The sequence below is a fragment of the Vigna unguiculata genome, chromosome 8 (assembly GCF_037176805.1).
Source record: "Vigna unguiculata cultivar grain cowpea cultivar isolate G323 ecotype 2 chromosome 8, ASM3717680v1, whole genome shotgun sequence".
Taxonomy (NCBI): domain Eukaryota; kingdom Viridiplantae; phylum Streptophyta; class Magnoliopsida; order Fabales; family Fabaceae; genus Vigna; species Vigna unguiculata.
In genome coordinates, this window is record NC_140799.1 from 9,807,504 (window position 1) to 9,822,172 (window position 14,669).

At 34.7% G+C, this 14,669-nt stretch overlaps 1 protein-coding gene across 1 annotated transcript; it reads right to left on the bottom strand.

Annotated features, from left to right (window-relative positions):
* Positions 1–7,632: 7,632 nt before the first annotated feature.
* On the bottom strand, positions 7,633–8,364 carry LOC114195258 (lachrymatory-factor synthase-like). Its single transcript, XM_028085661.2, has one exon. It carries the CDS (start codon positions 8,321–8,323, stop codon positions 7,790–7,792), a length of 534 nt encoding a protein of 177 aa, XP_027941462.1. The 5' UTR covers positions 8,324–8,364; the 3' UTR covers positions 7,633–7,789.
* Between the last annotated feature and the right edge of the window lie 6,305 nt (positions 8,365–14,669).

A 14,669-nucleotide genomic window follows, 5' to 3' on the forward strand; every position in this document is an offset into this window, starting at 1 on the left:
CAAATATTATTATTGTGTCCTTCAATCAATAAGGTAAGGGAGGAGTGAGGTTAAGCTCTTTTTTATTAATCTTGATAAACTCATGAGTTTTATATTAATCTTTTATTTATTTTGACTCATATATTATTCTATTTACTTTCATTTAACTTATTTTCATTTATTATCCTCTTATATTTATTTTATTTAATCTCCAATTATGCACTCATCATGTTTATTTATTTATTTTATTTAATCTCCAATTATGCATCGATCCTATTTATTTATTTTATTTTATTTATCTCCAGTTATGTACTGGTCCTATTTATTTATTTTATTTTATTTATCTCTAGTTACGCACTGGTCCTATTTATTTATTTTATTTTATTTATTTCCAGTTATGCATTGGTCTTGTTTATTTATTTTACTTAATCTTCAGTTATGCATTGGTCTTATTTATTTATTTTATTTAATCTCCAGTTATGCACTGGTCCTGTTTATTTATTTTATTTAATCTCCAGTTTTGCATTGATCCTGTTTATTTATTTTATTTAATTTATCTTCAGTTATGGACTAGTCCTATTTATTTATTTTATTTTATTTATCTCTCGTTATGCACTGGTCCTATTTATTTATTTTTTTTAATTTATCTCCAGTTATGCACTCGTCTTATTTATTTATTTTATTTATCTCCAGTTATGCACTGGTCCTATTTATTTATGTCAATTAATATATCTCCAGTTACGCACTGGTCCTGTTTAATTTATGTTTTTATTATTATATTTATTTATAACATTCTAATCCTTATCTAATTATTTATTTAAAGTTCTTACTTTGATTCTTATTTTATCATTATTTTATAATTAATAAATAAATAAATGTAAAGTAAAAGTAAATATTACTTTATTCAGTAAGCTTAGATAGAAGAAAATTACATGTACATTTTATTGTTATTTTATATTCTTTGTGTATAGTTTATACAATGACATGATTTGATAGTCATCATATTTTATGACCTTCGAAAATATCAAGAGTATGTCAGTTAAGTAAGAGTCAAGTCTGGTTTCAATAAGTTGAGATTGAACCAGTGTCAGAGTGTTTATTTTTGGGAAGTCACAGTTCGGTACACTGCGGGATGAAAGGCAAGGACCATGATGGGGTCTAAGGAAGTTTTACCAAGTAGGTGAATATCTGGATAGTTTAGAATAACACACTAGACTAGGATATTCATAGGCCAAACTTGGGACTATCCGATACCTGCTCGGCATCGCCAAGGTTAGGTAGTGAGTATATATCTCTTGTGTGGGCCGATGAATGGCTAATATTCTCGAGAAAGAAATAATTATGATTGTACCAATGTTTTATGAGAAATACTCAACTACCTAATCACTTCCCAAAGTAACTTTTGATGTTCATAATGGATCATTAGAAGTGGAATATGGATCCATATGTCTGGTAAAACAAGATCAAGTTTTGTGGTTGTAGGTCCAAACTCACGTCTCAAGCGAGCTCAGCTCCAAGCCTTGAGACGTGAGTTTGAATTACTCACCATGAAAGACGCAAAAACCATTGATTAGTATCTGGGACGTACTCTCAGTACAGTCAACAAGATGAAGCCGAATGGAGAGGTGATGGACTCAAGTACTATGGTTAGCAAAATACTTAGATCACTTACCCCGAAGTTCAACTATGTTGTATGTTCAACAGAGGAATCCAATGATTTGAGTAAGCTAAGTGTTGATGAACTTCATGGAAGCTTGTTGGTTCATGAGCAGTGAATGCAGGAATCTCAACCTGATGAACAAGTGTTGAAATTACTCATGATAACAGATCAGAAACAGGTCGTGGACACAATCGAGGAGGTGGAGTTGGTGGTCGTTTTCATGGAAGAGGTCACGAAAGACAATCATTGAATAGAGCACTCGTAGAATGTTTTCGCTGTCACAAACTAGGACACTTCCAATATGAGTGCCCACGGGTGGGAAAACAAGCGCATTATGCAATGCATGAGGAAGCATCAAAGGTAGAGGATGAAATATTACTGGTCGTATATGAAGAAACAAATCAATTTGTGCAGCAGGAAGATTGGTTTCTTGATTCTGGTTGTAGTAATCACATGACCGACAATAAACAGTGGTTTACTAAGATACACAAATAGGGATTGTGCAAGATTGTCAAACTTGGCAATAATACCACTATGACAGTAGCAGCAGGAGGGAACATTCGAGTTTGTATTGATGGCATATCACATACCATCACAGATGTATATTACGTGTCGGAACTTAAAACCAATCTTTTAAATTTAGGGCAACTCCAAGAGAAAGGTTTGGCTGTGTTGATTCAAAATGATACTTGTAAAATTTTCCATCCAGATCATGGCTTACTGCTTCATACCAGTATGAAAGGAAATAGGATGTTTTACCTAACATCTACAATGAACCCTCATGAATCATAGTGCCTTCATGTAGATGAAGTTTCTGAACGAGAAGTACAACTTTGGCATAAAAGGTTTGGTCATCTAAACTTGTAAGGACTTTGCACACTTGCCAATAAGCGTTTGGTAATCGGTCTTCCTCCTAAAGTCTCCCAATGCATTATGTACGTCATGTCTCACTGGCAAACAACATAGGGACACTATACCAAGAAAAAAGTTCTTAGAGAACATCGAGGAAACTTCAACTAATCCATTCTGATGTGTGTGGTCCCATTTCACCCTCGTCTCACAGCAACAAAAGGTACATTTTGAGTTTCATTGATGACTACTCTCGCAAGGCATGGTTTTACTTTTTGCATGCAAAACCTGAAACATTTAGTGCATTCAAGAGCTTCAAGGCTCGTGTGGAAAAAGAAGCCCACACATCCATTACCTATCTAAGAATTGATAGAGGTGGTGAATTTACCTTTGAGGAGTTTGAAAATTATTGCAATCATCATGGTATTTCAAGACAATTGACCACAGCTTACACTCCACAACAAAACAGAGTTGTATAGAGAAAAAACCGCACTATCCTGAATGTAGTTCGAGCAGTCTTACATGAGAAAGGTGTTCCAAAATAATTTTGGCCTGATGTTGTCCGATGGTGTGTTCATGTCCAGAATCGGATCACCAAACTCCAAAAGAGCTTTGGAGTGGATTCAAACCACATGTGGGCCACTTTCGGATATTCGGTTGCATTGGTCACGTTCATATTTCAGACCAGAAGTAGAGCAAATTAGATGATAAAATTCAACCATGTATTCTTTTGGGGGTAAGTGAAGAATCAAAAGCTTACAAATTATACAATCCTTCTAACAATAAGGTCCTCATAAGCAGGGATATAGTGTTTGAGGAAGACAACAGCTGGAACTAGCATGAAAATGCAAAGGAGTGCATAGATGATATTTGACAAGGTGAACCCTCAATTCTAGAAGATGATACACTAGTAGATTCTACTCCACATGAGCTCCCAAACAGTCATGACACCAGTTTAGACCCATCAATTAATCCTAACTCAGAATCTCATCATCCTCCAACTGAAGGGAGGGCAACAAGACACAAGACACAGGCGACCACCTGCATGGATGACCGATTATGAAACTCATCTCTCTATAGCAGAAGAAGAAGCGAGTTTACTAGCCTTGATTATGTGCGAATCTGAAGATCCTCCCTCATTTGAAGAAGCTTGCACAAACCCAAAATGGAGAGATGCCATGTACACTGAAATCAAAGCAATAGAAAAGAATAACACTTGGGAACTTGTGGATCTTCCACAAGGAATTATGCCTATCAGCGTGAAGTGGATATTTAAGACCAAACTCAATGAAAGTGGACAGATAGAGAAATATAAGGCCAGATTAGTGGCCAAAGGTTATGCTCAAAAGTTTGGAATTGACTATATAGAGGTTTTTGCTCTAGTCGCTCGTCTTGATACAGTTCAAGTTTTACTAGCCTTGGCAGCTCAAGGCACATGGGAGGTCTTCCAGCTTGACATAAAGAATGCTTTCTCACATGGTGAGTTGTAAGAAGAAGTATTTGTCCAGCAACCTAAAGGATTTATCAAAATGGGCAAAGAAAATCAAGTGTATCGGCTCAAGAAAGCTCTTTATGGGCTTAAACAAGCCCCACAAGCTTAGTACAACAAGATCGAAGCATATTTTTCCAAAGAACACTTTGATCAATGCTTCAGCGAACACACCCTATTCGTTAAAAGGGTTCATGGTAATATTCTAATCGTTAGCCTATATGTTGATGACATAATTTTTACTGGAAACAATCCTCAAATGTGTGAGGACTTCAAGAGTTCAATGCAAATAAAGTTTGACATGACAAACTTGGGAAGAATGAGTTACTTCTTGGGAATTGAAGTTATACAAAGTGATGTTGGAATTTTCATTTGCCAAAGACGCTATGCTCGTGAGATGTTAGCTTGGTTCAACATGACAGAGTGCAACTCGGTTGGCAATCCAATTGTGCAAGGCACTGCACTATCCAAAGATGATGAAGGAACAACAGTTGATGCCATCAACAATCGAAGCTAGTGGGTCCCATTAAGGATACATTTGTGTCGCAATCGAAATTGCGACGGGACGAAGAAAACAAATTTTAAAAGAGATTTGGAGTCGCCACCATAGTTATTTCTGGAAAACTATAGAAAACCATAAAAATAAAGCAAGTCTACGAAGAACCAAACTTTTTGGTTCGGGAGTCGATTACGTGTAAGGAAGGTGTTAGCACCTTACAGCGCTCGCCCAAGGGCGGTACCCTTAATTAAACATGCAAAGTTGATGTGGTTTTCAAAACATTAATTTTACCCAAAAAATAATGAGACAAATAATACTAAAAGAAACAAAATAATTTTATTTTATTTTATTTTTGGGCTTGACAAGGATTGACCTTGGTCCTACGTATTCTCATTTAAAGTGAGAAATCAGGGTTACGTAGTTCTTTAAAAGATATTTGAAAAAAAAAAACTATTTGGAAAATGATTTAATTTTTTGGAGGTGAACCTGACAAGGATTGACCTTGCTCCTACGTATCTCACAGAGGAGAATCAAGGATCACGTAGTTCTTAAAAAACAACTTTTTTGTTTGAAAATATTGAATATTGGTTCGACCTGTGGGACACAAATAAGATGAATATGATGATGAACGTGAGTGGTGTAAACGAAGTGAACAACAACACGAACAATGCGCAACTAAACTCTGATTCATGCATTCATAAGCATCAATATCAAACCATGTAACAAAAGTGAAGAAGTTAAAGGCATTTACCTTGTTGTAAAATATCTTTCAAAAATCTCTTTCACTATATTCTCCTTCTGGATGCAATTTTCTCGTTGAGGTTGTGTTTTCTGTTTCTATTGTGTACCCCCTCAATCTTAGTTTTTTTTCCTATTATGTAGTTCTTTCTTCTTCTTTTTTTGTTCTCTTTCCCTTTGTCCCTTCCAATCTTGAGATGTCGGATAAGACTTAGAGCAGATGTTGCTTCCTGTTCCTTCAGTAATCATGACTATGGCCAGCTAGCTATTACATGTAATTCCCAATTCAAAATAATGATGGCATTTGAACATCTTTCAACTAGCCAATGGTAAAAAGGCACAGGTCTGCTCTAAAAAGCATAGGTCTGCTCTAAAAAGGCATGAGTCTGCTGATAACAAAGACCTTACGTTAACCTCTAGCTCTCTCTTTTTTTCTTTTTTCCTTCTCTTTTTTTTCTTTTGTTTTATTTTTATTCTTCTTTTTTTTATAACTAGAATGCTCTAAAAAGGCATGAGTCTGCTGATAACAGAGACCTTACGTTAACCTCTAGCTCTCTCTTTTTTTCTTTTTTCCTTCTCTTTTTTTTCTTTTGTTTTATTTTTATTCTTCTTTTTTTTATAACTAAAATGAGGGACGTAAAACAAAATGGAACTATAATAAAAAGAAATAAAAGTAATCTAATAATAAAATAATAGTAATAATAAAAATAAAAATAAAAATAAAATCACAAATAAATAAATAAAATAAAACAAAAAAAACAAAATTAAATTAAATTAAAAAATAAAATAAAATAAAATAAACATAGATATTTATTCTTTCTTAAACTAAAACATATTTTTTTACCTTTTTATTTTATTAGTTATTTATTTATTTTTCTCAATTGAACTTTAATTAATTCTTTTCTATTATTATTTTTATCATTGTTATCCGGATGAAATTGAGTGTTGACAATTTGCTTGTGGAGGATGTGAAATCCTTTTGGATAGAGATAGCCATCATGTTTAGTCCATGTTGAATCTCAAGTAGGGAGGGATGCAACATAATTCTTTACACTTTGATCATGAAGTCCATTGAGATGATAAAATCTTTTTCTCATTATTTGATAATGTTTTTCTAAGTTTGTGATTTTAATTGAGCAACATTTCATCACAAAGGATTCTTGTATGAGTTTTTTTTTTATCAATGATGGTACCATTTCTGATGGATTCTTCATGAAGTGTTCCTAGTACTTTTTTTTATCAGCAGAAAAAATTAAAATATAGGAAGCACTTGGGGTGCTTCAATCCATATACAGATCAAAATGATTAAAGCCCCACAAAGATCCTACTTTACTATTACAAATATAATACTGTAGATGTTTGTTTGAGCTCATGGAACTAATTTTGTCTAACATTTCCCAAATTGTGGTACCATTCTTTCAAAGTTTCTATTATTCTGTAGCAAAATTCTTCAATGATATTGTAGGTATCTGGTTCTTTTATCATCTTGGTATCTAACTGACTCATCATAACCTTTGACCCAGACTGATTCATCACAACCTTCGACCTAACATGCACATTTCAACCTTCGCTTGGGCTGAATTGGCTTGACCTTCGATTAGGACGAATTGATCCAACCTTTGACTCAGGACGAAGGCGAAGTTGAGTTATCCCAGGTTGAAGATCGAGACGAGTCATCTCAAGTTCAGGGTCAAGACGAATTAACCTAGGTTGAAGGTCGAGACGTGTCATCCTTGAGTCTAGGGTCGAGACAAATCGATCCAAGTTGAAGGTCGAGACGATTCGTCTTGATCTTACAGTCAAGACGACTTGTCTTGATCTCACGGTCAAGATGACTTGTCTTGATCTCACGGTCAAGATGACTCAAGATGAGTTGATTTGTGCCGAAAGTCATGCTAAGTCAACTCAAACCAAATGGTAAAGTCGAGTTATCAAAATAGTTTTAAAATAAAATTTCATCTTAAAAGAGAAATTAACTTTTTTTATCCAAAAAGATATTTTGATTATTTCATTTAAACAAACTATTTAAGAAATGAAGATAATTCAAGTATAAATTTTTTAAATACCTTTGTATTTTAATTTCATGTAATTATTAAAATTCTTTGTACAAAGATAAGGTTAACATGTTATTTTGTGGATTAAAAATTGGGTTTTCTTTGATCAATTGAGGTAGTAGTAAAATGACAAGGAAAATTATTTTTTGAGAAACATTTTGTTAACAAAGTTGATAAAGTTAATAAATAGAGTAATGTTTGTGGTGCGGTGACGTTTGTGAAGAGAATGTTTTTACATGTTCTTTGCGATCAACTTGTTCTTCTATGGGTAAGCTATTATGAGAGCCGGTTGGACCAACACCGGCCAACATTTTGTTTGTGAAGCTACGAAGAAAAGGTGTGAAAGGAAGGAAGAGAGTAGAAGTTTTTGCAGAGCCAATTTGGTTTATAGATAAACTTCTCTAAAAACATTCATACTTTAAGAAAACAACTCAATCATACTAATAAAAACCAAAATCTAAATTACATGATACATTTAATATAAAAGTGATTATTTAGTAAACAAATGAAAACAGATCTGATCATGTATTGTTCAAAATTCCACTCACCAAACTTTGAATTTCTTCCTCCATTTTCTGGGCCATAACCTGAAGGGCCACATGGTACTTCCCAACCAGTTCCTCAAGCTCCAACCCTTTCACAGGATCAACGGCGAAGGACCATTCCAACATACATCCATTTGACTCATCATCATCATCATCATCATCATCGCTCGTGACCTTCATCGTGGACTCATACGAATTGAATCCAATGTTGCTCTCCACTATCTCATACTTGAGCCAGAAGTCAACATCATCAACGGCAAGCAGCCTCTCCTTGGACCAGCTCACGCTTTCTGGACCGTTGGATGGGATGGAGAAGCCGGCGCAGTATCTTATGCAGCCAGGATCACCGTTGGATCCGTGAAGCCCGTAGCACGTGGCGAGCGTGGGGAAGCGCTTGTGGAGATTGAAGAAGTCTTTCACCAGAGGCCATGCTTGTGCTTTGGTGACGTTTCGCAACCTCGCTGAAACCTTGCCTTCCCATCTTTGGTGATGATGGGAATCTTGCTCCATTTCGGTGGAAAGCAACACAGCAAACAAACAATGGAAAGGAAGGTTACTTTACTCTAAAAAATAATAGACACATGTTAAAAGTGTTAAATATGTTTTTGTTTTTTAAAGTTTTAAGTGAATTTTGAAATTAGTTCTTCTTTCAAAATTTTATACCAATTTAATCATTTATCTTTATAAATATGTAAATTTAGTATTTCTTATCAAATTTTGTTAAGTTTATTTAACATTTTAAACACATTTTATGATAATATTTGAGTTAATATTAAAGCGAAAGTGTGTCAAATAATGTAAACCATTCCAATTCAAATACTATCATAAAATGTGCTTGAAACATTAGATATAAATTCATGCATTTTTAAAGATGAAAGACTAAATTGGTCAAAAAATTTGGAAGAATGACTAATTTCAAATTTCACTAAAACTTGAGGAACCAAAAACATATTTAACCTTGTGTAAAATTGTGTAGACATGTCAAGTGTAATTTATAGTTAATATTAAAATAAAAACGTGTTAAATACTATAAATAACTAAAATATTAGCATCAAATATTAAAAAAATTTAATATAATTAAATTAAAAAATTATATTTTCCTTTATAACTTTTTTAAACTCTTATCACTCACAAGCATTATTTATAACAAATAAATCTCATGTCTTACACATTAAAAGAGTTTTAGAAAGAAATTTTTACTATAAACATAAATGACACGTCTAATAATACAAAATATGTGGAAGTAGAAAACTGGACTTTCTGGAAAGAAGCCTCCATCATGCTGCTTTGATGATGTTTAAAGATGTCCATGAAGATTCAATATCAGAATTGACTTTATTTGTTTTGTGTTTTTACATAATACAATTAAATCATAGCACACTGCAATTAAAAGGAACTTGAAAAGAGAAAAAATGTTTTCTAAAACTTAAATTTTATGAAAAATGTAAAACAACGTTTTTAATTGATTACGTAATCTATTATAATCTATCATATTAATCTTAGAGGTTGCAATAACAATATAATTAATTATATGTTGGTATGACTGATTATTTGCAAAAACATTTTTTTAACTTTTTCTGTTCCAGTACTATAATCGATTATATTAAGTTTGATCATTTAATGAAGAGTGTGTATAATCGATAGGGATGACAATAAAAGAAGCTTTTAAAACAGTAGACAATATAAAAAAAATAGGATTAAATATGTTTTTGGTCCCTCAAGTTTTAGTGAATTTTGGAATTAGTCACTCTTCAAAAATTTATACCAATTTAGTCTTTCATCTTTATAAATCTGTGGATTTAGTCTTTTTTTACCAAATTTTGTTAAGTTTATTTGACATTTTAAACGCATTTTATGATAATATTTAAGTTAACATTGAAGCGAAAATGTGTCAAACGGTGTAAACAATTCAAATACTATCATGAAATGTGCTTGAAACGTCATATAAACTTAACAAAATTTGGTTAAAATGACTAAATTTACATATTTTTAAAGATGAATGACTAAATTGGTCAAAAGTTTTGAAGAGGGACTAATTCCAAAAATTTCACTGAAACTTGAGGGACAAAAAACATATTTAACCCAAAAAATTAAAATAAATATAAAAAGACAAGTTGATTTTACAATTCTTTTATAGTTGACTTCTTTATAAGTTATTTTATGATTATTATTTACTTAATATATAAATATAAATTTCAAATTAATTAAATAAACTTCAACGAACCCGTTAAGATTCTCATTTATACCTAATATCTATGACTGAAATTCTAGTAATTGTAACACCCCATTTAATTAAGTACGCGAAATTAAAGGAAGTGTTACGAGGAAGATAACATAAAAGCGCGGTCTAGGAGTTTCAAACTCAATTCCATACAACCCATGACACACCATGATGCCCAAAAGAAAATTAGATGAAAAGTTAACCAAAGTACATAAATCTACGGATGAACAAATACGTGGGTCGCAACCTTAAATAAACCCATACGGAAATATAAACTAGTCCACGCGGACTATGCAGCGGAATCTCCACCCCCCTGTCGCCTACGGGTGTTCCTCGCATCTGCTCACACCAACAAGTTGATGATCATCGCAAAAGAGAGTACCACACAGCAGATCACACAACAAAGAAAGTAGCGTAAGCTAGAGTACGAAGAGTTTATCCATCAGATCAGATATAATTCCACAATATCATACATTCAAATCAACCAAGCATATTATGACTGTTCACACAATACACTACGACACAACTCGACTCATCCGGATACATATAACCATGGTTGGATTCAGCGAATGCTTGCACTTGTGGTTGATACCTCTGCTCACCCCCGAGCTATGTGTTACAAGTGTTACAATAAATCAATTTCCCTCACCACAAGGTTAGCCCTTAATGAATTTCAGGCCTCCTGTTACTCTCACCATAGGAGTCAGTCCGCTCTAGGTGAGACTAACTGACTCCTTAGAGTGTCAGGATGCAACCTTACCTTGAATCCTTACCTAGTTATACAGATGGGGCACCACCATGGACACCCACTAACAGGGGCCATGGAATTACGTCCCGATCATTGAAGTGCGACCCTGTGAGTCCCACCTAAAGAATCCCAAGGAATTACACACTGACACAGACCAAACTTCCTTAATCAACCAAAACAGATTCATCATGCATACACACAATTATATACATACATCTCATACAGTTTCTCATGATTCATCGCCTTCGTATCCTCAACCAAGCCATATCAACTCTTTATTCTCGAACCCAGAATATGGAACTCCATCTCATATCGTTACTGTGCCACATTGATACCAACTCTTTCATGTCTCATGTTGAATTCATACCAAACTCATCATTTCAATTTCATGAATCATCTCATACAATTTTCATGCTAAGATCGTACCAACCCATTATTCACAATTCATGATTTACCTCACACATGTATACTCATTTATCTCATACTCTCATCACAATACTTAAATTCAAGCCATACATTCACCAACCAAGTCAAGAAAACAATCACACAACGCCCTGCTTCGCCCAGCACCTCGCTCAGACCGAAGGATCTCGCTCAGGCGAGACGTGCTCGCTCAGGCGAGTCCCCTTCGCCTAGGCGAGGGCTCGAAAGGGCATCAGGAAAACCACGTGGGATCTCGCTTAGGCGAGTGATGAGTTCAAATTTTTGCCCTCATTTAATATTTAAATTTGGGTATTTAATTGAATTTTCTGTGCTTAAAGATTGATTTAATTAGGATTTGTGATTATTGGATTTATTGACTAAGTTTGGTAAAAGTGGCGTAAAAATTGATTTTAGTTGCATAAAATATTATTGGATATTCTAACGTTTGTTAATGCAGCTGGAATTTATATTTGGTCAATTAATAGTGTGATTTTGAAATATTCAAAGTTACAAAATAAGTCTAAAATCAAGAAATTCTGGAAAAGAATAAATCAGGAGCTAAATGCACCCCTAGATTTTATTTGCACACTCCTTCCTCAAGTGGACCACAAAAACTTGTTCTGCACCCCCAGTTTTCACTAAGTTGCACCCCTCCTACCACTTAAACTCCACTCAACCAGATCATGCCATGTGGCAATCCCCACCTTTTAAAATTAGCCAACCAAAGCAAGCCACGTGGCAACAATCCTTGCACTAACAAGCTGTCCAATGGAAGGCTGCCACGTCATCATCTTCATCTCCCAAAACCCTAACCCTAATTTTCTCCTCTCCTTCCACCACCATGGCAGCCGCCGCCGCACCTCCTCACCTCGCCGGTCACCACTGCATCACCATCACACCATTGCCGGCGACGCACCAGCAGCGACAGCACCACCGCAACAACACTGCGCCATTTCCGTCATCACCGCAGACCTCCACAACTCCGTGAAGCTTGTTCTCGCACAACCATGGCAGCAGCTTCACACCACCACTGCAGAACCACCACACCTCCATCTTCTCGCCTCCGCATCTGCAGCAACAACGCGAACACTCCACCATCCTCACGCAGCAGCCATGGAAACTGCCACTGCGAAGCAAACTGGCGCCTCCACCGCAGATCGAACGAGATGAATGTTTCCACCTTCGCTTGAACCACCACGCACCAGCAGCCACGAACCTGCAACACTTCGCCGGAACCAACAGCCACGCACCTACAACCACCGCGAGCTTTGTCGCTGCCACCATCACGTTTCAGCCGTCAAAGGAGGAACAAACCCTAAGGAAGGAGAGAGAAATCTGATTTGGAAGAGCTGACACGTGACAGTCTCTCAATGGACACTGAAATGGTCAAAGCTGGTCAACTCTGGTCAACTGGTCAAAGTCAGCAGTCAACTCTGGTCAAAACTGCAAATATGGTTAAATGAGAAGGGCAAAATTGGAAATTGGACAGGAATTAAGTTGCTAATTAATTAAATAAAAATAAAAGATTTTAGCAACTGACAGATAAAGCCCAAAGTCCAGTTGAAGCCTATATAAAGAGACTTAAGGGAGCAGAAGGGACTGACATTTTACGACTGACAGCTTACAGCTTAGAGACTTAGAACTCTCTGGTTTTGGCAGATACCATCTCTACCACATCTCTCATACTTTCTTTTATTTTCTTTTCATCATATCATCATGTATTCCATCAAAGCCATGGAGGGCTAAGCTTTTAGGGTTGATTCCACTATAATTTCTTAACTGGATTCTGAGGTTAGATGAATTTATATGTTTTGTTATTTTGATTATTGTTGTGGTTTTTGTTTATCTATGTCCTTTGCTTCTTAATCGAATAGAAAATAATGATTTTAAATCTACATGCATGCTAATCATATGAGCTAAAAGGTTTTTAAATTAAATTGAGACTTTACTTTGATTTTATTTAGAAACTTTCATTTGATTAAATAAGTTTTTGCCAATAATTGAGACTTTAATTTGATTAGAGGTAATTACTTTAACTAAAATTAGTCAAGACTTTACTTTGATTAATTAAGTTTTCTATTTGGTAAAGAAACAAAGGAATAGACATGATTAGGCATAGTAAAATTAATTGAGACTGTACTTTGATTGAATTTACTATGGACAATCTAACAATTCTCACTTTTAATTGAGACTGTACTTTGATTAAAAGTGAGGATGCCAACAAATGAATTGAGTCTTTACATTGATTTATTTGTAAATCAACAACAATAATTAATTTAACAATAATCTCTAGATAACCAATGAAGAATCTGATTTAGAAAAAGCAGTGGAATTGACCTATTTACTATTACTGTGTTTACAATCTTCCGTGTCATTTTCTTTGCATATCAAAACCCCCATATTTTTATAATTGCTAGTTTTAATTGTATTTTTAAGAATCAAATATTTGAGATCAATTCCGTATTCGTTGTGAGACGACTCAGGGTTATCTTAACCCTAACTATTTTGTTCACTACTAACTGGCAATACTGAAGTTGCTAAAGTAGTGGTAATTTGATCGCCTAACGACAGCGATATCAAATTTGGCGCCGTTGCCGGGGAGTACAGTTAGTATTTCTTTTATTTTGATTCTGTTTTTATTTATTTATTTTATTTTATTTTATTTATTTTTTTATTTTTTTATTTTATTTTATGCATATACGTTTGATATAGTTTGTTATTTTGTAGTATCTAGTTTTCTGTTAATATAATCCAAGCAAATTTCTATTTTTGTTTTGATTAAGAATTTCTTTTAAGAAATTTTTTGAGACTAGTTTGGAAAACTCTGTCTAGGAAAGACTTGGTATTTAAGTTGTCCACTGTGACGCACCTCTCTTTCCTGGGAGTAGACCCAACGACATCTTAACTCATTTCTTTCTTGAAATCTTTCTCCAAAACAAGAATAGGAAGAAAAAAAAAACACACAGGGAAACACTTTCAGGTGGACTTGCATAGTGCATGACTCGGGCCAATCCGGGTCAATTTTATCAACTTGATTCAGAACTTGAAAGGAACTTGCGTAAATCACGTAGGAGACTTGAACTCAGGTGTTCTACTGAAGGAGTACCGTCATCATCTGAACCTACCACTGAAAGTGTACCGCTAGAATCACCTCTGGTGATTAATATATCTTCTGATCCATCACCTGAACTAGAAATTCAAGAAGATAGAATGGAAGAAAGAACAATAAGAGAGTTGGCTTCACCAAATGCAGCAATTACACAAAACATGTGCATCCAATATCCAGATGGAGAATGTGAGCTTAAGTCTGGGTTAATCCATCTTTTACCCAAATTCCATGGATTAGCAGGAGAAGTAGGACAAGCTCAGGACTTCGGAGTTTTGGAATCCTTAGGGGTGCCTAATTTCGTTTCATTTCTCTGTCTTTTCTTCTCTCTATTCTTCTTTTGTATTCGTGGAGTTCT